Below are 23,944 nucleotides of genomic sequence, written 5' to 3'. Positions count from 1 at the left end.
AGTGGCTTTGAAGCTAAGGCAATTTTAGCATCACTGACAGGATTTATGACAGCCCTAATCCTTTTAAATAAGGCAAGGAGGAGACATAAGTAAGTACTTTTTACCTGCAAGCAAAACACTAGAGCAGCACATGTCCCCTTAGAAAAACAGTCACCTCACTTAAAAAAGTGATTTAATAGATGACAAATTCCTGACAAACAGGTTGTTAATGAGCAGTAATTCGGTGGGCTAATACGACTAAGTATGTTTTTGAAACTACCACACAAAGAGCTGATCCATCAATCCAAACAGCATTGGTCACCATCTTTCCAAATATGGCCTGAGGAGAAGATAATTACTCACAATGTTAATCTACTCATTTATACTAAAAGCTAGATTCTAAATTTACCTAATCTTAATCTGATTTTAGACTTCGCTTTTACATTTTCCTACTTAAGTGTTCATTTTGGCTTTGGGTTGGCTTTGCAGCCCAAGGTGGCCTACATTCACTAAGTATCCCAAGCTGACTTCAGACTTGTGATTCCCTGGCCTCTACCTCCCAAGTTTTAGGATTATAGATGTGAGCTACCACTCTTGGGAAATTTTATTTTTTTACTTACAACACTTCAATTTATTCAAAGCAATTCAGTTTCAAAAACTTAAGTTACAGCAGTCAGGAAAAAACAGAAACACGTGCTCAGTACTGCCTGTTCTTGTGTTTAGAACTGTGGTAGCTTTATTCAAAATACAACTGCACAAAAGTATTAATTCAAAGTCTCTAAGGACTTAATATACTGTATACACACATACTAGAAAAATTTATTATTAAACAGGTCCAATTTTTAAATTTATGAATAACCCAAAATGTTTTTTTTTTTTTTTTTTTTTTTTTTTTTTTTTTTTTTTTTTACCCAAAATGTTTTTAAAGATGACTAAGAGATATTCCATTTATTTTTTAAAGTAGTCTTTCATCATTGCTATATATTTAAGCTACAGTTGTATTTCAGCAACATTTAAGTTTGACTATAAAATTAATATGTGGTCATAAATTTCAGCAAAACAGAATACTATACTGTCTACAACAGCACAAAGCCACAAAAGCCAGGTGCAATGTGCCCAATCTTAATCTCAATGCTCAGCAGGCAGAGACAGGAGCATCTCTGTGAGGTCAAAGCCAGCATGATCTACACAATTCCAGGACAGCCAGGGCTGCAGTGAGACACTGTATGCGTGCGCACACGTACGCACACACACTAAAACCACCACCAAAAAGTCATGATTCTGATATGATGAGCTTCTTTCTCAGCCATCTTGGGCACACCCAAGTTTGCAAGTTTGCACTGGGCTTTTATCCCAACATCCAGCTTCACGTTTCTACTTGGTCGGCTCTCCTGTGTGTTAAAACATCCCAGGCAAATCCCATCCCCTGTCTCACATGCTATCCACCACCAGTGTTCCTTAGGTTATAACTGTAACGACATTCTTAAGAGACAACATGTATGAAGTCTATACTACTACTCAACAGTTACCCTGATCTTATGTTAGCAGTGGAAGCATATGTCGGTAGAGTCATGAACTCAAACATTAGCCATGTGACACCAAGATAGGGGTCCTTCGTCCCAGGTCACAAAGCATCTTGAACAAGAGCAGAGGAACAACTGCTCAGCGCATCGGATTATCACTCAGTGATCCCGGACTAGGGTCAGGGGTTTCCCTTCAGTGCCTCAAATGAGGTCAAGACTTGTTACGTCATTGTTGAACCCCGCTCCTGTTCCACGGGAGGTGACAACGAGACAGGGTTTGGCAGTACCTGTAAGGCTTGACTGTGGACACACCACAGCCCCACTGACAGCGTGATCAAGCCTGTCTGAGGGTCGACACTGCTTCTTAGCCTGGTTTAAAAAGGAGAACTGAAACGCTTTTGCCTTTGTCCTACTGCCCTCAGTTCAGAGAGGGGAGTCAGCCTCTGATATTCACAAGATTTTAAGGCTCCTATAGCCGGCCCGTAATTGCCATGAATATCCAGGTGAGGCTCGTCTGCAGAACACGCCCCAGGGAAGGGTCCCACACAAGCAGCAGCTATGTGCAGCATGCTCTCACTGTTGAGTGGAGCCCACGGCGTTCTGACACAGCAGAAGCCTTCGGTGCCCTGCTCGAACAGGCATTTTGCTTCCCGCAGATGGGTTCTCTGCTACCTCATACTCTTGAATCTTTTTTTTTTTTTTAATAGTTTGTTTTAACTTTATTTTATGTGCATTAGTGTGATGGTGTCAGATCCCTTGGAATGGGCATTACAGACAGTTGTAAGCTGCCATGTGGGTGCTGGGAATTGAACCTGGATTCTCTGGAAGAGCAGCCAGTGCTCTTAACCGCTGAGCCATCTCTCCAGTCCCTACCTCATACTCTTTAGAGGCACAGTGTGGAACACAGAGGGAAGACGAAGCTGAGAGATAAGACTCCTGTGCACCGTGCAAAGTAACATCTCCACCAGGATCACCAGCAAGATGCTTATTACTGAGGCGTCTGCTTAGATCTCATAACCAGATTTCCTGAGTCAGTCTGGGTCTGACAAGAAACAGGCTAAAGGACCACTCCAGAATTTATTATATTTAATTTTTTTGAGACAGTGCCTCTCACTAAAGAGTGCAAGTTGTCCCAGAACTTTCTATGTGGCAGAGGCTGGCTCAGAGCTCACAATTCCCTTGCCTTGTCCTTCTGAGTGCTGGGATGGCAGGTGTGTGTCATAGTCTTACAAATAGTAAACTTTGAGATGGTCTCATAGATTCTGGATCCCTAGGGAGCACATATGCCAGTAGTGAGGAAGCAAAAGGGCCTCCCACCCTGACTGAGTGGCGGAACTCCTCAGTTGTTTTTACTGTACAAGCTTGGGAAGCACACACACATTCCAGGGATGTTTAAGTTGTGGGAGGCTGGGAAAAGAAGCCATCAGTTGGCTTCTCCTGCTGTGTGGCAGTTGTGACCCCTGAGGGAAGAGTGGGACCTCGGGGGCTGAACGTACCTGTTCTCACCATACTTACCGTCATCTCCCTCAGGTGGATTTCGGGCTCTCATACCATCATTCTAACAAGATTGCTCAAGGGACACCCGTGACTTACTGAGTGACATGGTCAGATCTAAAGGGAGGTTTGGATGCTCAGGTGTATTAAACTTTATCCACTAAGTCCTTCATTTGCTGATGCCTAAGCAGTGACTGACAGCTCTGGAGGAGCTTTCTTCCTTCAAACAGAAGAGACCTATTTCACAAAGGGTGTAAGACTGCTCCAAGGCAAAATGAATCATCCTGGCAGAGTGCCAGCCAGTGGCTTTGGCTGAACCTGCATTACATCTTTTCTCTCTACTTATTTGGAGGGAAGATGAGATTGCTGCTTATCAGTATTCAGAACACCACATTCGTACTTCAGAAAGATTTTTCAGGTGTCTTCTTTACCCGTACTTGCTGAGTCTAGTGATGAGTGATAACAAAATGGTTAAATCTTGAGAGGAAGAATTAGAAAAACTGCCAAGGACGGTGGTTGAATATGTATACCACCTATGCCTATTTATAAATATATACGAGAACCATGGCCCAGAAGAGAGGTGCGCCCTCCTGCCTGTCAGTCACCAGCTAACCTGTATCCAATGGAGACCAGAGTGGCTAGGTCCAATGCTTTGGCTCCACCAATGTCTTCACTGTTGAGTGGATGGGTTGCCCCTGAAGGAGACTGGGTATTCAGCTTAACTCTATCAGCAGACCTGAAAGATTTTTGCCAGAACCCAGTGGGGCTTCAGAATCAGAACTGGGATTGGAAAATGAACCAGGGAAGATGCAGACATGTTATCTCCACGTTAATTAAGTAAACAGACACAGCATGAAGGCTGCCAATGTGAGGCTGGGAGTCACAACTCAGAAAAGATGACGGGAAGTAACACAGCTTAACTTGCGTACACTTCCTGCTCTGCAGACTGCCCTCAAGTCGGACACTAAAACTCTTGCCTGCCTGGGAGAAAACAACCCACCCACCCCTCGGGATCCACTCCATTCCTACTGTCTAGAAGGATTTCTTCAGACCTGCTGTTCCCTGGGCAGAGGCCTCTCCTAAGAGCTAACAGCACAGCTAATGGAAGGAAGCAGCTCCTGTTGGATGAAGATTTAAAAGGGGTCTCTAAAGCCCCCTTTTTTTTTTTTTTTGTGGGGTGGTTGCTCCTGATGTTCTTAAGGTGTGCTAAACCTTCTGAAATAACAAAAAAAAAAAAAAAAAAAAAAAAAAAAACAGTCCCCGGGAACCCAGACAAACTACAGTGACATTACCTTCACGGCCATCTCTGAGCACAGTTGCACCTCTTGTCATTTCTGGCGGAGGCACAGCTGCTGAAGAAGCCAAGACTTAGTGGGGAGAGCTAAGACGCCAGAGGGGAGAGAATGCTTTCTTTGTTAGGGAAAAGCCGTTTCCATTGAAAAGTTTCAACACACTACAGGGAGTGAATGCACTTTTGTGAGTGCAGGCCCAGCACACAGGGAGGGAAAGCCGCCCGTCCACTAAACAAACACTGGGTCTACAGCAGCCAGACCTTCCCCTCCTCTCAGAAAAAGTAAAGGGCTGGGTTCAGGCCACCCCTCTATCTGATACAGATGTGACACAGGGCTTCTAGAGTAACACAGACTCACTTAATTACAACTGAAGAAATCACTCAATTAACATGTTCTGCAAAAGACCACAAGGCTATAATAAATTGTTCCAGCATGCATTTAAAAATAGGGTGCTTGGGAAAGCATTTTAATTGAATTTCACAAATATTCCAGTGAGTTTATTTCCCTTCATGAAGCAATGCTTTAGGACAGGCAAGGACAAGCTGGAGTTTCTGTTACACAACGTCAGGCTCCCGTGATAAAGCAGATTACAATATTCCGTCAGAGCTGACTTCCTGCTCAGCTATTAAAGAGGTGCGGGCCGCACCCTGCCTACTGTTGTTGTGAACCTGAAGTTCAGCTAAGAAGACACTGGCTAGCTCTGAATGCACCTGTAAATCCACATTTGTTACAAGACTTCATCCCCCAAAACTGAAAGGAGTAGCATCACTATTTTAAAATGCACCATAGCATGTATTCTTTATGGAGAAAGGATAAAATAAATTCCACATATGATTCATAAAAGAGCTCACCAGGCAATTTTAGCCTGCTAGAATTATCTTAATGGTTACACGTTTATTGTGTAGTAACAAAAGGAAATTCTTATGTTCATCATGTCATGGTGGTGAATATGGTGTGGGAATGGAGCACAGCCTTGGTCCCCAGAGGCGAGAGCTTTTTAGAAACATTGTGCAGGCAAATCTAAGCCCTGTGAGCAAACACAGCATTAGGAGGTGATGCTCAGGGAGGACTCCCACCTGAGGAGCTGGTGACTGGGGAACAACCTTCTAGATCCTACTAGCTGCTGTTGCAGCTGTGTTCCCATGCCACAGTCTCATAGCACCCGAGGAGCAGGTGACCTCCTCTTGAGACTGACTCTCAGAGAGTGGAGTGATGACATTTTTTGCAGCAGATTCATGCCTGTCAATATGAAGTGCAAAGGGAGTTTCTAGTTTCTTGCCCAGGTAGTGCCAGGAGAAGAACCTTGGGCTGAGTACACTGGGTACTGGGGTGTAGTAGCTCAGGATCAAGCTAAATCACAGATAATCCACGTGAAATCGCCAGTTTCACTTGGCAGAGAGGTGCGGCTCTCCTAAAAGCAGTATCAATGTCCCCTCATATACACCTTTTGAGCACTGCTGGCTGAGGACTGGTGAGTACTGGTGAGGAGCACACATTAACTGATGAGGTGACTTATCTCACGCTGATACCGGCACACCCATGATTCTCACCGTTAAATACCCCAGCTTATAAAAAGAAGTTCTATCCTTCAGCTATTTACTAACCAACTAAATAATACTATTTAATAGACTTACAATGTATTACATCAAAAGCAATCTAGAAATTTCTGACTTCGGTGGAAAAACGGCAAAAGCAGTGTATAATATATTGTTTCTACTGACCTTTCGCCATCTGACCAAGCGCACAAACTGAGCCTGTTCATGAATCAGCAAATACAGTTCCAGCTCACAAGGAATTTATGTCTCACAGCTGGAGATGGAGGACGTGGAAATATCCCTGTACCATAAGCTGCCTTTGAGTCCTCTCTTTCAGGAATTCCACTTAGAGAGACACAGAAGAATGCACTTCATGTACTAGCGCTCCTGAAGCAGACAGTGAACAGCCATGGACTGCTCAGGAACTAGAACACCATGACGATGGATGGACCCCAGTGTGCGCCTTCCCCACCCAGCCCTCTGCCCACTGGGTACCTGAATCTGAATTGCCAATTACTCATGCTAACAAAATCAGATCCCTTTACATAGACTTCCCTGAATCATGCTTTCTTTTTTTTTTTTTAATTTGTGCACAACAGTCTTTATGTGATAAAAAGTGTCACAGAAAGGTTTGTAGTTAAGGATGTTCAGACCTGGGAAGGAAAAGTAAAGTGGGGTGAATGTGAGCTAATAATTCCCAAGAAACTCTCCAAGAACTAATTAGAGAAAGGACATAGATCCAGGGATCATTCCTGTAGCTTTTTAATGTTCTAGACACTGAGCTTCCTCTCTAGCGGTAGATTGGGAAAGTCCTGTAATCAACATACTAATGTGAAGATGTTTTGCTTTCTAAACTCAACGTGTTTCTTAGATTCGCTCATGTTCCTTATAGCTACAGTCCATTCATTTCCACGTTTGCTTAATATAGTCAGTACAAATTTAACATACGTTATCAATTTTCCTACTGTAGACATTTAGATGTCTTTTAGTTTTTTATTAGCTAGCTGCCTTCTTTAGCCTTTTCTCCTCAAACACAAAGCTTGTATAAACAGAAAACTACTTAAATTATGGCATATCTATATGACACAGTTCTAAAGAGAATAAAAATTGGTGAAGTAAATTGTAGCATAAAACAGAATATTCTTTTTTTCCAGAACTGAAACAAATTTTATTCATTATTTGAAGTTGTTTCAAACAATTCTATTTCCAGAATATTCTTTAAAAATTTTTTTTCATCTTTTTATTTTTCAAGACAGAGTTTCTCTGTGTTGCCTCGGCTGTCCTGGACTTGCTTTGAAGACCAGGCTGTCCTCGAACTCATAGTGAGTGCCTCTGCCTCCCTGAGTGCTGGGATTAAGGGCGTGTGCCACCTCGCCTAGCTGAAACAGAATATTCTTAATCTTAGGGAAAGCTGCTAAAAGTACTTAGGGGCAAGAAGCCATGGCTGTAACTTCCCTCAGTGACTCAGAAGGAGAATTATGCAGCTACACAGGTAGACAGAGACAGCAGCACCAGACTTCCTAAAAGAACAAAATGTTAATAATAGGTGAACTACAGGTCAAACTATAAGTGTTTTTAGTATTGTGGTTTTCCTATACATCTCAGATCACTCCTAAAAGAATGTTTATTCTCAAAAGCTCTCCTATAGGGCCAGTGAGATACACTGGAGGGACAAGGAGCTTGCCACCAAGTCTGACAAGCTCCGTGTGATCCGTGGGACCAAGAAGGGGACAGAAGAGAGCCAACTCCCATAATCTGTCTGCTGACAAATCACCATGGCGCGGTACTCTCTGCCTCCAAATAAATGTAATGAAAATATGTTAAAGGAAGAGAGAGGCTCAGGGCTGAAGAAGGTCTGTGGTTAAGAGCACTGGCTGTTCATAATCACAATCTGTAAATTTAGTTCCAGGAGATCCGATGCCCTTTTCTGGCCTCCAAGTACATAGCATGCACTTGGTTTTCTTTTATTTATTTATTTATTTACTTACTTACTTACTTATTTGATTTTTTTTTCAAGACAGGGTTTCTCCATGTAGCTCTGGCTGACCCAGAACTCATTTCATAGACCAGGCTGGCCTCAAATTCAAGATATACCTGTCTCTGCCTTCCAAGCACTGGATTTAAAGGCGTGTGCCACCACAGCCCAGCCTATAATACTAGTTTTGAGGTAAGGAAAGATGCAAGATTGAGGGGTTCATGGAAAGCAACTGAGGCTGGTGCTGTCTGGCAGGGTCAGGGTCCCTGCAAAGAGGTGCTAGGAGGCCAGCAGTGAAGGGGAAGCTCAGCTGTCTCACAATGGAAACCTCAGGTCATTGCAGATCTAGGACCCATGGGACGGCCACCGCACAGAGTTGTAGGTGTAGAGTGGAGCTGGCCCAAGCCCAAACGAAAAGCTGTATGTGTTGCAAATGGCAGCGCTGGCCACATGGTATACTCCATAAATTATATAATCATGATTATAGCAGCTAAAAATACTAATGAAGAAAGAAAACATAGTTGACAGAAGGGATTATGAGACAAGTAATCTACATAACCAAAACCATGGCCTCCAAAACCACACCCCACCTACAGGAAAAGTTTTCTAAGTAAATGCTCTACCACTCAGCTAAACATTTGTGGGGTGGGGGGTCTTGATGATGAAAAGATAACACTAGTGATGATACTTGTGAACAGAGATTACAAGTAGGATTTTAAAATCTAAGAATGACTAAGCACTGAGATGTCTGTAAGCATCAGGGAAAGACTTGTTCAGCATCTGAACACTGACACAGACGATGTGTTTAAAATCCAACATTGGAACAGTCCTGTTTCTGCCCAGGGAGATTAATTACTCTGAGAAATGACCTTTTACCATGAACAACAGAGAAGTGGAAAGAAGATGCTAAAGAGTTTTCAGGTGTGAGACCACAGGCTGCACTGAGCTAGAACCCTGTGCAAAGTACTCAAGGAACCTAGCTTACTGCTTGAGAAGTCGTCTACCTACACTGTGAGCAACTGGGGTGTGACAGCACCATGCTCTGGTAGAGCCACATATCAGAAACAGACTCCCGGAAGTTAAATGGCTGTTGTTCACAGACAGAAGATCCCAGAGAGGATAATGCTTCGTGGAGAGAAAGCTCAGGCGATCTGTGCAAGGAAGCAGGGCACAGAGCACCTGGATGTAATACCGGCACTGGGAAGAGGAGGCAGGAGGAATGCTTTGAGTTTAAGGCCTGTGAAGAAGAGTGCAAGGAATCTGCTGAAAAGAACAAAATATAGTTCAGTGGCAGCGCATTTGTCTAGCGTGTTGAAGGTTTAATCCCTAGCATAGTGAAAAATAAAACCACAGCCCTAAAACAAACAAACAAACAATGGAAGCAGAGATCTGTCCAAAGGTCCTGTCAAGTCTTCAGCTCAGTGCTGATCTGTGGAAACAAACCACCCAAGGCCAGTGAAAACTACAACTGCATCACTGGGAAATACCAGGGCTCACAGAAGGCTTTGTGTTCAATTTTCAGCACCAGGAGGGGGAAAAGGAAATCAATGAAACAAAAAGGGATTGTTAATGATTTGGTTTGGTTTTGAGACTGAGCCTGGGCTGGTGGCCTCAAACTCTTGATCTTCCTGCCTCAGCCTTCCAAATTCTGAGATTACAGGCATGTACCATCATTCTTGACACCACTCGCACTCCAAAAAAGGGGAAAAAAGCTATTTTTTAAAGAGATTGTAAAATCTTGTCAACAAACATTTAGTTAGACAAAGAAATAAACAGAGGGAAGCCTCAAATAAAACTGGAGACTGGTGATGTGGCCTTGTCAGGCCTCAGAGGAAGAGGCTCCAGGTAGTCCTGATGAGACTTGACAAACTATGGGCAAATGACAGAGGAGGAGAACTCCCCCTTTCAGTGGACTAGGGGAAGGGGAACAGCAGGGGAAGGGGGGGAAGAGGAAGAGGGAAGGAGGGGGACTGGGAGGAGTTGAGGGAGGGGGCTTCAATTAGGATATATAATGAAAAATTACCAATAAATAAATAAATAAATAAATAAAACTGGAGACAAAAAGAAGACCCTGCAACCAACACCAAAGAGATACGAGCAGCACTGAGGACTCTCGAGAAAATGACTCCAAGGAGCATTAGGGCAGCAGCTCTCAACCTCGATCAAGCTGAGACCCTTTAAGGCAGCTCCTCAGGTCGTGGTGACTGAACCCCCCCTCGCAACCATAAAATTATTCTCATTGCTACTTCATAACTGTACTTTTGCTACCATTATGAATCGTAATGCAACTATCTAATGTGCATATGGTCTTAGGCGATCCCCCCAAAGGAGTAGCTACTTACAGGCTGACAACCACTGCCTTAGGGACGCTTGTGAATGACTACCTGCCAACAGATTAGAAGCCCTAGAAGGAATGGCCCATTCCTGAACTAACATAACCTCCCAAGATTGCAGCATTAAGCAACCTAAAAAGACAAGGAACAACAAAACTGAATCACTAAGAAGGATAAGTCCGGGACTGGAAAGTTTCACCGTCGAATTTTACCAAACTTTTAAATAACTAACTTTAATTATTCCCAAACCATTCAAAAAACTTGAAAGGAGGGAAATTCTATGAGTATAGTATCACCTGACACCAAAACCAGAGAAGATGAGAAGAACAAAAGGGAATTATGGGTCAGGGTCACTACTGAGCACTGATACAAAGCTTCTCAAGGAAACACTAGCAAACTGAATCCAGGGCACAGTGCAGCGTACAGCACAACCGAGTGAGCTCGAGTTATCCCAGGGAGGTAGACAGGGCAGCACACACATCAGTAAGTCCGCCAGCAGAATGAAGTAAAAAAACAGTGTGCTCCACACACAGAGACAGCATTCAATAAAAGTCAACACCCCTTCACAATACAACTCTTGGTTGAATATATATACGAAACAAACCTCTACATCATTGAGGCTATGTATGACAAACCCACAGCTTATAGGAAACTAACGGTGGCAAAGCTGGAAACATTTCCTGCAAGACCCGGAGCAGGATGAGGCCCATCTCCCAGTGAGTGTGTCAGTAGTCCTAGTCAAGACAACTGGGCAAGGCAAAGCAAGAAAAGGCATCCAAATAGGAAAGAAGAACTCAAACCATCCCTGTTTACACAAGATACATAGAAAAGCCTAAAGACCCCACCCCAAATCAGAACTAATAAATGAATTCAGTAAATTTGCAGGCCACAAGATCAACATGTAAGAGTTAGTAGCATTTCTATGTCTGATAACTATCAATAGTCAAGAAAGCAGCTTGAGAGCTATCCTGCAGATGCCTCTGGAAGATTTAATGAAGAGATTAGAGAACTCCATAATGAAAACTTCAAAACACTGATGAAAGAGACTGAAAAGAACACCAAAAGGTGTGGGGTGTGGGTGACAACCCAAGTTTGTGAGTTGAAAGAAATCAGTAAATGTCCACACAACCCAAAGTGACCCAACATGACCTACCTACACACCCAATGCAAGCTCTATCAAATATCAGCAATAGTCTTTCCATAAATAGAAAACACAAACAACCCTCCTAAGTTTGCATCAAACCACAAAGACTCCATAATCAAAGCAACAGTAAGGAACGAGAACACAGCTGGTGGGATGCTAACACCCGCCTCCCAAAAAGTGCTATGAGTCCATAGTAATAACCACAGCAACAGCAGAAAAACATACATAGAGCCAACGGAACAAAGCAGAGACCCCAGAAAGGACCCATGAACAACAGCCAACTGGTCTTTGAGGGAGATACCAGAAACAAATGGTTTCTAATAAAGGGCCCCAGAAAACTGGAGACCCATATAGAAAAAGAAAAACATAACCAGACTTTTCTTTTTCACCATAAGCAACAACAACAACAAAAGTCCCAAAACAAAACAAAACAAAACAAAATAAAAAACACTCAAAGTGGATCAAAGGCTTAAAGATCTGACCTAAAACTATCAAGAATCTAGAAGAAAACAAAGGGAAATGCTTCAGGGCCTTAGTTGGAGCATCAAAGGCAACTAAAGCAGAAATAGATAAATGGAATTACATCAGACTCCAAACAGCAGAATTAAGAAACAACCTACAAAATACTTGTGAATTTTCCATCTGGTGAGAGATAAACACATAAGGAAGGAAACAGCAGAATATTATAAACGAATTTTTAAATGGGCAAGTGAATGAATAAAGCATATCAAATGATGTACAAACTGGCAACATACGCATGAAAAACATTTAACACCACTGCTGTCAAGAGAGCAAAGGAAAACCGAGTGGACATCTTGCCTTAGTGAGGATGACTCCTACTAAAACGACAAAAACATTTTTCTTTCTCTTTTATAAAATGATACAGGGAAGAGACAAAAAAGAAAAATAAATCTTAAACAACACTTCCCTTCTAAGGAAAAAAGGAGAAGAAAAAAAAAAACCCAACTGTTAACCTGAGCTCGTCCATCTTGCCATGGCAATGTGAACTGAAATCGCCATCATGGACTAGAAATAGAGGCCAGTGCAGTGGCACTTGGGACGCTGCAGGGGGACAGTGGGTTTGAGGTTGTCAGCCTTTGCTACAATGAGAGTGCCCGTCTGGAAAACAGACACAATGAAAGAATCACCAAACCTCCAAACCTAAATGCTTACCATGCAAATCCGCAAGTCACACTGTAGAGCGCACCCACAAGTCAGGAAATCCGCATCAGAGCTATGCACTCACCCTTACTCCAGCACAGCTCACTGTACCCTAGGTGTGGAACCTTTCGAGCTATCTATGACTAACTGCTCTATACCCACAGCAGGGTATGTTCAGCCATAAAGAATGAGATCCTGAATTTGCAGCAACCTAGACTAGCCTAGAGGCCATGGTGCTGAAGTAAGTCAGGCTCAGAAAGATGACTTGCCATCTTCTCCTATGTGGAAGCTCAAGAGATAGAGAGTAGAACAGTGATGGCCAGAGGCTGAGGGCTTCTGAGCACAGTAGGACAGCTTTCAAGAAAAAAAATCTGAGCATCTGAAAACAGATGGTGGAGAAGATTTCCATGTCCACAACACTAAGACAAACATGCCAATTACCCCATTTGATCACTACACTACACACTACACACATGTACTGAACTAAGAGATCATACCTCATAAATATGCATAATTAATTATGTGGGTTAGAGTGAAGCAGACCTAAAATCAACAAAATAACATTTTCATTTATATTGAAAGAAAGTAGCCGGAATTTGACATCTAGTAAACATGTCTCTCAAAACATTAGAGAAACACAAACCAAAATACCGAGTCTCTCTTATTCCAGCCAAAATGGCTGTCACTAAGAACACATACATAGCCAGGCATGGTGGCACATACCTTTAATCCCTGCACTGGGGAGGCAGAGGCAGGTGGATCTCTGTGAGTTCAAGGCTAGCCTAGTCAACAAAGAGAGTTCTAGGACAGAGAAACCCTGTGTGGAACAAACAAAACAAGAACCTACACACACAAAACCAACAAAATGTGGAAAGGATGTGGGTAGGTAGGGCTCCTTATACACCATTGGTGGGACTGTAAATTAGTGCAGCCATTGCAGAAGGCAATATGGAGGTTCCTAAAACACTAAAACAAAAAACCAACCAGCCCACCTAGTTTTACTTCCCTACCCTCTTTATATAATTAGTTTTTAGTTGTCAATTTCTTTCATAAGCACATACAATCTTTAGGTTTTTGTGCATGTATATATCATTTTGTTTTCTTCATATTTGCTGCTCCCATCACCCTCCCGCTGTCTCTTTCATTTCTTATATAGTATCCTTTCTACGTGTGTGTGTGTGTGTGTGTGTGTGTGTGTGTGTGCTTAAATCTATTTTCTGTACATGGGGAATTGTCTTGATTGACGCCCACTGTGGGTGGAGTCACTCCTGGGCAGGTGGTCCTGGAAGGTATAAGAGAGAAAACTGAAATTGAGTAAGCCAGTAAGCAGCACCCCTCCATGGCCCCTGCATCAGCACCTGCTCCAGGTTCCTGCCCTGACTTCTCTCCCTGATGGGCTGTGCTGTGGAATTATAAACTGAAATAAAAACCCTTTCCTCCCCAAGTTGCTTTTGGTAGTGGCATTTTATCACAGCAATAGAAACCCTAGGGACAGGAAAGGTGGCTCAGGTGCAAACATAAGGACATTAATTCAGATCCCCGACACCCACATAAATGACAGGTGTGCACATCTGTAATCCCACTCCTGGGAAGTGGGTGCTAGGAAACAGACAGGACCCTGGCTTGCTGGCCAGCCAGCCTCAAACAGGATGTCCTAGGTTCAACGAGAGATCGTCTCAAAAGAAAAGAAAAGAAAAAAAAAAAAAGACTGAGAGGAAGACACTTGACTTCTGGCCTCCACACACAGGGCCACATTTGTACACATCACACACAAAAAGAGTAAAACAATATTCCTAATTAAAAAGAAAAGAACTATCTTGTTATTAATCTCAACATAAACTCAGCTCAAAAAACAATATTTTCTAGTCAAGATTATAAAATACTAGAAGCCAGGTATGTACAGTCTTCCTAGACAAACCCTAAAAATGGCACAATCAAAGGCTAACAGAAACTTATATTGAAAGCCTTATTTTCAACCAAAACTAATACTCTCTCCACAACAGCTTTACCATTCATTCTCTTTATTCCTATCAGGGGCCTCCTTCCTGGGGCCTGAAGGAAGCTGATGTGTGAATGCCTGTCACATATTTGTGCTTCACAAATAGTCCTCATGGACTGAGGGAAGTGCTCATCTCTTCACAGATCATAATGGCAAGTGACAAGTAGGCTCACATGATCACCCAGTTCCCCTGCAGCTGGAGTTTCCCATGCATCTATGATAAAGATGCTGGTGTCTGTCCTGGGATGTGATACTTTCAGGCATTAGTAGAAGGGACACACAGCCTTGTCCAAGCAAAGCTAGAGTATCGGGTGAGCAGCGGCTGTGAGCAATCATGGAAGTTTAACAGGTCAGGAGGTGAGCTGTAGAACATGCCAGCCATGGAGGGACAGACGGGGAGGGAAAGTCGGGAAAGACAACAGCCAAAACTGAGGAAAGGAGGGATTTTATAAGCCAAGGTGAAAGAACTAACACAAAGGTGATAAGCCAGTTGCACTGGCCCTCTGGGAAATCCAAACATCTAACGACATCAAGAACAAGAGGACAGGTTTCTTACTTTTTTAGCAGGACATTTCAACAAGGCTCAGGTGACTACCAGAAACAATTTTTCAGCCACTACGCCTAAAGTTAAAGATTTCAAATCAATAATTTTTTAAAAGCAAGTCTCCAATTATGTGATTATTTCAGTTATTACTCTGAAAGGCAAACCCAGAAAGCCAGGGCTTTGCTCAGTGTGTGTGGAGGTGCCATTTAAGACATATAAACAAGGGTGGGGGAGATGGCTCAGGAGGAGAGAGCACGTACTGTGCAGCACCACGGTCTGAGTTGAATGCTTCAGCCCCCAGGTGAAATCCAGGGTTGCATGAGCTTATAACCCCAGCACTGGTGGGTGGGACAGCTGGATCCCAGGAGCTTGCAGACCAGCTGGCCTAGCCCAAACAGCAAGCCTCAGGGTCAGTGTCAGTGGAAGACACTTGCCATCCTCTTCTGGCCTCTGCATAAGTATGCATAGGTGTAGGCACCTATACATACATGCACACAGGTGCACACATCTATACCCATTTGTACATGTACTATACCTAACACACATGTACATAAAGATAAAATACCAACTTGGAGTCCAGGACACTTCCAAAACTAAGAACTTGGGTTTTTATTCCCCCAAACCAAAACAAAACTCCCAGGATGGTATTTTCTCCTTGGTGCCATCCAGGTGTGGCTGTTCTGCCACACTGACAAGTTAGCGGAGGCCTAGAGCGTTTGTTGAAAAGCAGGTGTTCTCGGTACTTTACACCAGTGACCTAACCCAAGACAAGAAACACTAGCCTGCCTTATGAGGAAGAAGCCCAATTCAGGTAGCTGCTCTGGCTAGCAGGCCTGTCCTTAGGCCAGAAACAGGACAGCTCCCATTTGAACTACCAGCCTGCAAGGACTTCAAGCTTAGTCCTTGTCACAGGCCTTTCATTTCTAGTGCCATCTCTGCCTGAGGGTCGAACTGGCTTCAGCAGTCAGGTCGGAACTGCCTTTTACATCACTATCCTATCTCTACCTCCTCCCAGCTCTCCTCTCACCATTCATGGATTCCTATGGTCCCTCCAAACTAAGGCCTGCCTTGGCCGGCCTAAACTATGTTCAGCGTGCCAGGCCAGTTACTAACTACTGTCACAGACTCGACTGTTAAGCATACCTCATGGGCTTGGCATAAATAATCGACTGTAAAGCATTTCAAAGCAGAGCTCCTGAGATATAACGACTTCCACTATTATTATGTTTTGTTTTCTCTAGGTCAAATAGAAGCTGCAGCCACACTCTGCTTCTGCAAGCTGTCTGGATATTCACCATCATAGTGCACACACATGTGGAACACACTCAATATTTCCTGGCATGATGGAAAACGGTGACGAAGGACGGCAGCCCTTGGATTGACCTCACCTCCAAGCTTGCTTCCTGCTCACCAAGATTTTAGGGGCTGCCCCTCCCAGGCTTGGTTGAACTTTGAGGTGGAGACACTGGGGCTGAGGAATGTCATATGCTAGACAAATCCCTCACTAGCATCCCAACTCGATGCAGAAAGCTGCTAGTATTTAATGACCTGAGCTGTCAATCATATGACGTGGCCTGTTTATTTATTTGCCTTTCTAGTCATACAATTTCATCTGGTTCAATGCTTCCAAATTAGTACCCCACAAAAAATATTACAAGCTCAATTCTTCACAGATACAGTATCTTCAACAACCTTGACAGAAAATGAAGACATTAATCTAAAAAATAAAACAAAGTGACTACAATTTCAAAAGTAAAAATAAGCCATTAAAGAATTTTTATTTATATGTAACATTTTAGATGGCATGATTTTGCACTTATTTTTTATCGTGTGTGTGTGTGTGTGTGTGTGTGTGTGAGTGTGTGTGTGTGAGAAAGAGACAGACACACACAGAGAGAAAGAAAGCATGTGTGTGTAGTCAGAGGACAAGCTGAGGGAACTGGTTATCTCCTTGTCTCATATAGGTTTTAGGGATTGAAACCAGTTTGTCAGGCTTGGCAAAAGGCTCCTCTACCCAATATATAATCTCATGAGTGATTTTTGTAGTAACAATGTATTTTTTTGCCCTGAATAAATAGGTTTATTGTAAAGCATACAAAAACAGAAGAAACAAATGTATACAAAAGGAATATGTGAATATATCCAGTTTTGCTGGATAAGAGAAAAATTACTTGATAGATTCTAGTAATATACCTTAAGCATTTTATTAGCATGTGTTTATCACACATGATAATGGATTCCATTACAGCACCTTCATACATACAGACAATGTATTTTTATCATTTCCCTCAATTACCGCCTCCTGTTCTCCTCATACTCCCACTAAACCTGATCCTCTTCCTACACTGACTTTCTTGTCGGAATTATTTTCTAGCAAAAAAAGCATCTGCACTCATCCTCATCAATGACTTTTTCTTTTTCCATTATAAACTACAGTAATCCCAGGTCATATATTCCAAAATCCTTAAAGGATGTCTGAACCTCCCAAGCAGTGCCCAGTCCTGTATGTATTACCTTCTTCTACATGCATACACACATCTATGAGATGGCTAATTCAAAACTTAGTGCAATGGAGATCAGTGACTAATAACGAGCAACAATCAGCAACACACAATAACAGAAGTGGCCGGGGCCGATGATGGCACAATGCTTAAGAGCACATGTCGTTATTTATTCCAGAGGACCTGAGTTTGGCTCCCAGCACCTACACAGGTAGTTCAAAACCACCTCTAACTGCAGTCCCAGGCAACCCTATGCCTCTGTCCTCCTCAGATAGCAGCTCTCATATGCACATACTCTCCCCGTCTACCTACTTCAAATAATAAATCAGTGATGAAAATGGAGCTGGCCTTCCCACTTAAAGGCATCAGTTTATAGCCACTCCTGGGCACATAGGAGTTGCTGACAGCTCCACTCCGGTATCTTTGGGTCCTTATTTAAGTACATTAGTGTTTACTGAATATAGGCACTGTGGCTAAGCCTGGAACACTCAGTCTGATAACCAAATGGCTGCCAAGTGCTGAGAGGGCAGGTCACACCCCGGGCGTCCATAGGTGCACTAAGGGATGATTCATATCCCGGCAGCAGCACACAGGACGGCCATTACACCACCCAGAACTCAAAACACACCATGTTCCATTATATTACTCAAAACTTTTTGAGTAAGTTTTTGAAATTTTCATCTAATATTTTTATAGTATGCTGACCACAGTTAACTAAAACTCTGGGGTAAAGGGGATGGGACACTACAGTCCTGTTACGCCCTGATTTGGTAACAAACTGCAATCAGTTCCCCTGATAAACTTCAGAGACACATGAAATACTGGAATTCTTTCAAAATTCTGTCTGTATGATATCAACACTGATAAGCCAGCATAGGACAAGATCTGATTCAACTTGTATATAACAGGGCATTTGAATAGAAATGATTTTCTGAAAAGTGAGACCACTATCAAATAGTCTGCATCATACTGATTCTTCCTCATTAATCTTTTTATTAATTACACTTTATTCACTTTGTATCCTCCCCATAAGCCCCTCCCTCCTCCCCTCCCAATCCCACCCTCCCTCCCCCTTCTTCACGCAAGCCCCTCCCCAAGTCCACTGATAGGGGAGGTCCTCTTCTCCTTCCTTCTGATCTTAATCTATCAGATGACATCAGGAGTGGCTGCACTGTCATCTTCTGTGGCCTGGTAAGGCTGCTCCCCCCTCAGAGGGAGGTGATCAAAGAGCAGGCCAATCAGATGTCAGAGGCAGTCCTCTTCCCATTACTATGTAACTCACTTGGACAATGAACTGTCATGGGCTACATCTGTGCAGGGGTTCTAGGATATCTCCATGGATAGTCCTTGGTTGGAGTATGAGTCTCAGATGTTCCCTGTGTTCAAATTTTCTGGTTCTGTTGCTCTCCTTGTGTGGTTCTCACTAATCTTTTTAATAATAAACACAACACAAAAAGGTTCTCCGCACCACGGACTACCAAATAATGAATTACTTAGGTAGCCTACATACCTGTGACAGAACAAAGAAAGTATTTTCTAAAAGAGTTAACTGAGGGGAAAAAAAAAATCTTAGATTATTTGGTCCTAATCTTTTTTTATTTCTTCTGCCTCAAATTCTAATTCTGAAGAAGGGAATCTATCTACCTTTGAAAAACTGAACAATAAAAGTGAAGTAACAAAGATAGATAGATGAATGGCTAGACAACAGATGGATGACAGAAAAATAGCTAGAGACAGAGATAGATGTGACAGTTTGTGCCTTAACTTTTGATATGAAACATCAGCTTTTGACTGATGCCAATTTCTCACCATCATGGTGGTATCATAAGAGATACTTGCTCAGGATCTGGGCTGTCTCCTTAGTAACTTAGCAGTACCTCTGCTTCACCTATCAGCAGGCAGTCTCAGGTCAGTAGGATACGGGCCTTTTCTCAACATTTCCTGTGGAATTCTCTATTCCATTGTGGCCCTGCTTCTCTCCAGCCATGAAGCTAATGGTAACAGCCACACTCTGGCAACACCATCCTACCATCTGGGGCTAAGTTGGGTGACAGGTGGGAGCAACCTCAGGTAAAAATGCTCCAGACTCACTGCTTTCACCCAAGTTCTGGACAGTTTTCTGCTGCTGACATTTTGTTTTTGTTTTGTATATGCAAACGCTTCTCAATGCACTGTTCACTTGGGTCAATTTCTGAAGACTCATGTTCTTGGGGTTTTCGGACACTGTTGTTCAATAGTGGTTTTTGAAAGAAAAGACCTGCAACCTCTTTAGCTGTCATTTTCACCAAAGACTAAGAAACTGTCATGGCACAGAAGACTTCTCATATGGGAGACACAGTCCAGACCCAGGTCTAATGATTTGCCCATTATACAAGGCTGTAGAAAAGTTACAATGGTTTAGCCCCAAATTCAGGTCTTGTAAGCTACACTGACTTATTAAGTTGCCACAAGCAATACTGGAGTCAGAAACCATTGGCATGCATTCCATAGATGTCTCTTAAGCTGCAGTGCCATTGACAGTCCACAAAAGCCTAGGACAATAATGCCTTAAGTGGGAAACTGAAGAAAATATTTAATATTAATATTTCGCATACTCACAAGAATCTAATAAAGAATCAAGGGAAAGGAACTTTAAGTGCACTAACATTAATAAAGACGCACAGCTAAAGGGCAGAAGCGTTCCCACTAGGAAACAAGTCTAGAGAACAGTACAGAAGCACATAGTCCAGTTACCCTGTCAGTCCAACACCATTTTTTGAGGCTGTATGTCACTCTCTCACCTAACCATAGCTGCCTTTCTGGAGGGGGTCTAAGCGCCTTGGGAAGAAGTTTAGACTTCTCCCATGGGCAGGCCAGATCTGGCTCTTACCCCCAACGTTATTTCAGACAACCTTCTTCCGTGTTTACTGCTCTTCCATGACAGCAGCCTGCCATCTGTTCTCCAGAAACCTTCGTTATGGAGATTATGTGCTTGTAATCTCAGCATTGAGCAAGCTGAGATGGATGGATGCTGATTTCAAGGCCAGGGTGACACAGTAAGACCCTGTCTCAGAAAGGAGATAAACTAACGCAAGCAGAAGACTTGAGCCACAGCCTCTTGACAGAAGGCTATGACTTTCTTCTCTCCCATGAGGCCATTCCGTATACAAACAGCAACAGAACTGCATTTTTTAGAGCCATCACATGAGCAAATTAAAACACACACACACACACACACACACACACCCCTACTCTTCATGAAATCACAGCTACTGAAACTAGAATTCAGACAGGTTTGAAAACTGTAAAATCAAATACTGCACCAGAGACCAGAGAAACAACTGTACGGTCATCGTGTTAGCCACTGCAACGAACAGAATATAACCTACCTCTGTAGTAAAGATGCCTTTGTCACGGCCGTACACTTTCATCTCCTCTGGAAAAAGCTGAAAGGCATTGACGTATGGAATACGGTCCTCTTCGACAAACCTGCATTTTACAGAAAGATGTCTCAATGACAACTACGTACTGCTCTGAGTAAACTCTTTCTGAAAATCTCCCCATTCACAGGGAAGGAAGAATTAGCTCAGTGGATTCTATCTCCTGCATATTTTAAAAGAGAAAGCTACCGTTCCCAGCACCCATGTAGGAGACCAGTCGGCTAACTGTCTACAGATTACCTGACTCTAACCAATACATTAAGTGTGTCTGAGAAGTGTGTATCTGCCAGTTCACCACCAGGCTCCCGGAGCATTCCTTCCATGTCTAGTTCCTATCACATGACTAGCTCCTGCTCACCCTGTGAATCCTTTCTTCAGGAAGCTCTCCCTTGGTCCCTGTTTGTCTCCCCTTCTGTTCTCAGCTAGTGCATGATGGCTGATAAAAAACTATTAAGGTTTTCATCCCAATGCCTTATATATAGTAGGAGGTCAAACATTTCCAGTCAAATGTTGAGTCTGAAGAAAACTCCAGATATTTAAAAGCGGACTAGAACATTTATTTATACCTCACTCATCAAGTCAAATAAAGTTGTAGAGTACCATATAGTCAGCAATGTGAGAAAAGAGCAGTGAACCAAACAGGTGAAATTTCTGTTCCCACAGATCTTGTGTTCTAGCTAAAAGAAGATGTAGCCAATCAATAACCTATAGTATGCTAAGAAAACAAAGGAGAGAAAGAAACAGAGAAGAGCAAGCATATGACAGAATTTCCTGTGCAAACTCCTAAACCAACTGTCAGAAAAATAAGACCCAGTTGAGAATATATCCAGAACGCTCTGTCTTGGCCTCACTATAACCAGCTTCCTGGAAATAAAAGTGTTGACCTAAACTTAATTTCAAAATTAAAATGTGACTCCTCTAACTTTTAGTCTATTGAAACTTGAGAGTTAGATATTTAAAGTAAAAACAGAAGAAAACCTCTCCCAGCTGGGTTTCCATTAGTTGCTTTATTTTATATATAAAGTATCTATGCCTAGTAAGCTACAATATTGGCATAATAGTATTATATTCATGACATAGTACATACCTATCACTTCAAAAACACCTAGACTTCCAATGTTAAGATGTGCATCATTTATTTAGTCCTTGACATATATGTGTATATACATATAACAATTACATATATAAATATATATATAACCATATATAACTATATATATATAACTATATATATATATAAAATAGATGTGAGGATATATGCTAGCAGCAGGCCCAATGCTAGAAGTGAGAGAGTAAGAAGAGATGAAGAGTTGGTCCCCCTCAATTCAGGCAGGCAGGACAGGAGAAACATAAGTACAAGGGCCACCAGAGAAACATAAGTACAAGGGCCACCAGAGAGGCTCCTTCACTGCTACAGAGGCAGAGGAGAGAAGATAAGCAAGTCTGGGGAGGCAGAAACGCACCCCAAGCCAGTCTTGAGGTATATGAAGTCTTAACAATGACTCACAGTATTGTTCTTAACCTCTTCTAAAGTTTGCTTGAATTTGAAATTTCTTTTGGAAAACCTTTCCCCTGCCAATGGATGGCAGCTCAATCAAAATTCTACCACGCCATTTCCCTCAGTGGGAATTATCAGCATGCTATCTGGGTCAACCAGGAAGTTGTTGACAAAGGAACTGCACCAAATAAAGGCATCTGCATGCTCTCCTGGAAACATTCTCTGCTCATAATTTTACTGCAATTTTTGGAAGCTTTGATTTGAGACACACTAGACTTTAACAAGCTGGCAGCTCTTGGTCACAGACCAATACAGCAATGGCACATTAGAGTCGTGTGCACTGGGGAATGGTCCTGTCCCATTTATCCTTTCCATTCCCCTCACCACCAGCATCATCCAAGCCACCACTTCTTCATAAGGTGTAGCAGAAGACCACTAGCCTCCCAGTTTCCCTTCCCTGCACAGAATACCACTTCCTCACAGGTGCCGGAGTGATCCTTTATGAAGACACCTCAGATGGTTGCTCCTGCCGCAGTCTCCCTGCTGCTTACTACAGCACTTAAAACCCACAGGGCACTTTTGAGGTAAGAAAATATATCCTGGAAGTGTATCAAAGTGACGGGTGTATATTTTTGTGGATATACTGAAAACTTCTCCTCTGTCTCCTCAGTGCAGAGGATTAAAGGCTTACAGAAATGGTGTATCTTTTAAGGATTTATTTTTTTTATGTATGAGTGTTTGCCTGCATATCTGTATTATATAATATATATCATATTATATATTTTATAAATATTACACACACACACACACACACACACAGACGTGCCTGGTGCCCACAGAGGCCAGAAGAGGGTGTCAATCTCCTCCAACTGTACTTAGAGGCATTGTGAGATGTCATGGGCATGCCAGGAACTAAACTCAGGGTCTCTGAAAGAGCAGGAAGTACTCTTAATCACTGAGCCATCTCTGGAACCCTAAGGGACTGCATATTCTTAATGGTTGAGACTTTTATCATATGTAAATTATACTTTAGTACTTTTAATTTGTAAGGAATGAGAGAACTGGAAGTAAAAAGAACTAACATTTATTATATACACATACATATGAAAGTGTCAAACAAAATTTTTAAAGGCAAAAAACTTCCTGACCCCAGCATGGCTTTCAGAGACTCAAAGACTCACCTCTGTCTGACCCACTTCTCAGTGTATGTGTGCCCTCCCCCTCCCCCCACTCCTCCACCCATCTCTCCACCAGTTCTCTTCCTCCAGGCCACTCCTCACTTTCTACTCCTGGCTCAAACAGAGCCCACTCCTGCTGAGGGCTGGCACCCCTCTCTACCTGGAATGCTGGGATCTCCCAGGTTGGCTGCTCTTTGACTCTAGGCACAGCTCAGATCCCTTTGTTATCATGGAAAGCAGCTGTCCAGGTAAGCTTTCTGGTCTGCACTTGCGTGACTCATCAGTTTCCCCTTTATTCATGTTCATCTCTTTCCCCTCTAGTCTTCAACCTCATGAGAGTGGGAACTTGACTTACATGCTTCCCAAGGG

At 42.7% G+C, this 23,944-nt stretch overlaps 1 protein-coding gene across 2 annotated transcripts in view; it reads right to left on the bottom strand.

Moving 5' to 3' along the window:
• Taf1b (TATA-box binding protein associated factor, RNA polymerase I subunit B) overlaps window positions 1-23,944 on the bottom strand; it is a 63,087-nt gene that overhangs the window by 18,762 nt on the left and 20,381 nt on the right. For both annotated transcript variants that reach the window (XM_021661589.2, XM_021661580.2), the window contains exon 8: window positions 20,849-20,948. In XM_021661589.2, coding sequence (XP_021517264.1) covers window positions 20,849-20,948 — 100 coding nt within the window. The remainder of the gene's footprint in view (window positions 1-20,848; window positions 20,949-23,944) is intronic.

The sequence above is a fragment of the Meriones unguiculatus genome, chromosome 1, assembly GCF_030254825.1.
Source record: "Meriones unguiculatus strain TT.TT164.6M chromosome 1, Bangor_MerUng_6.1, whole genome shotgun sequence".
In the NCBI taxonomy this organism is placed as follows: domain Eukaryota; kingdom Metazoa; phylum Chordata; class Mammalia; order Rodentia; family Muridae; genus Meriones; species Meriones unguiculatus.
The sequence above is the reverse complement of the archived record's forward strand: the minus strand, read 5'-3'. Positions and strand labels throughout refer to the sequence as shown.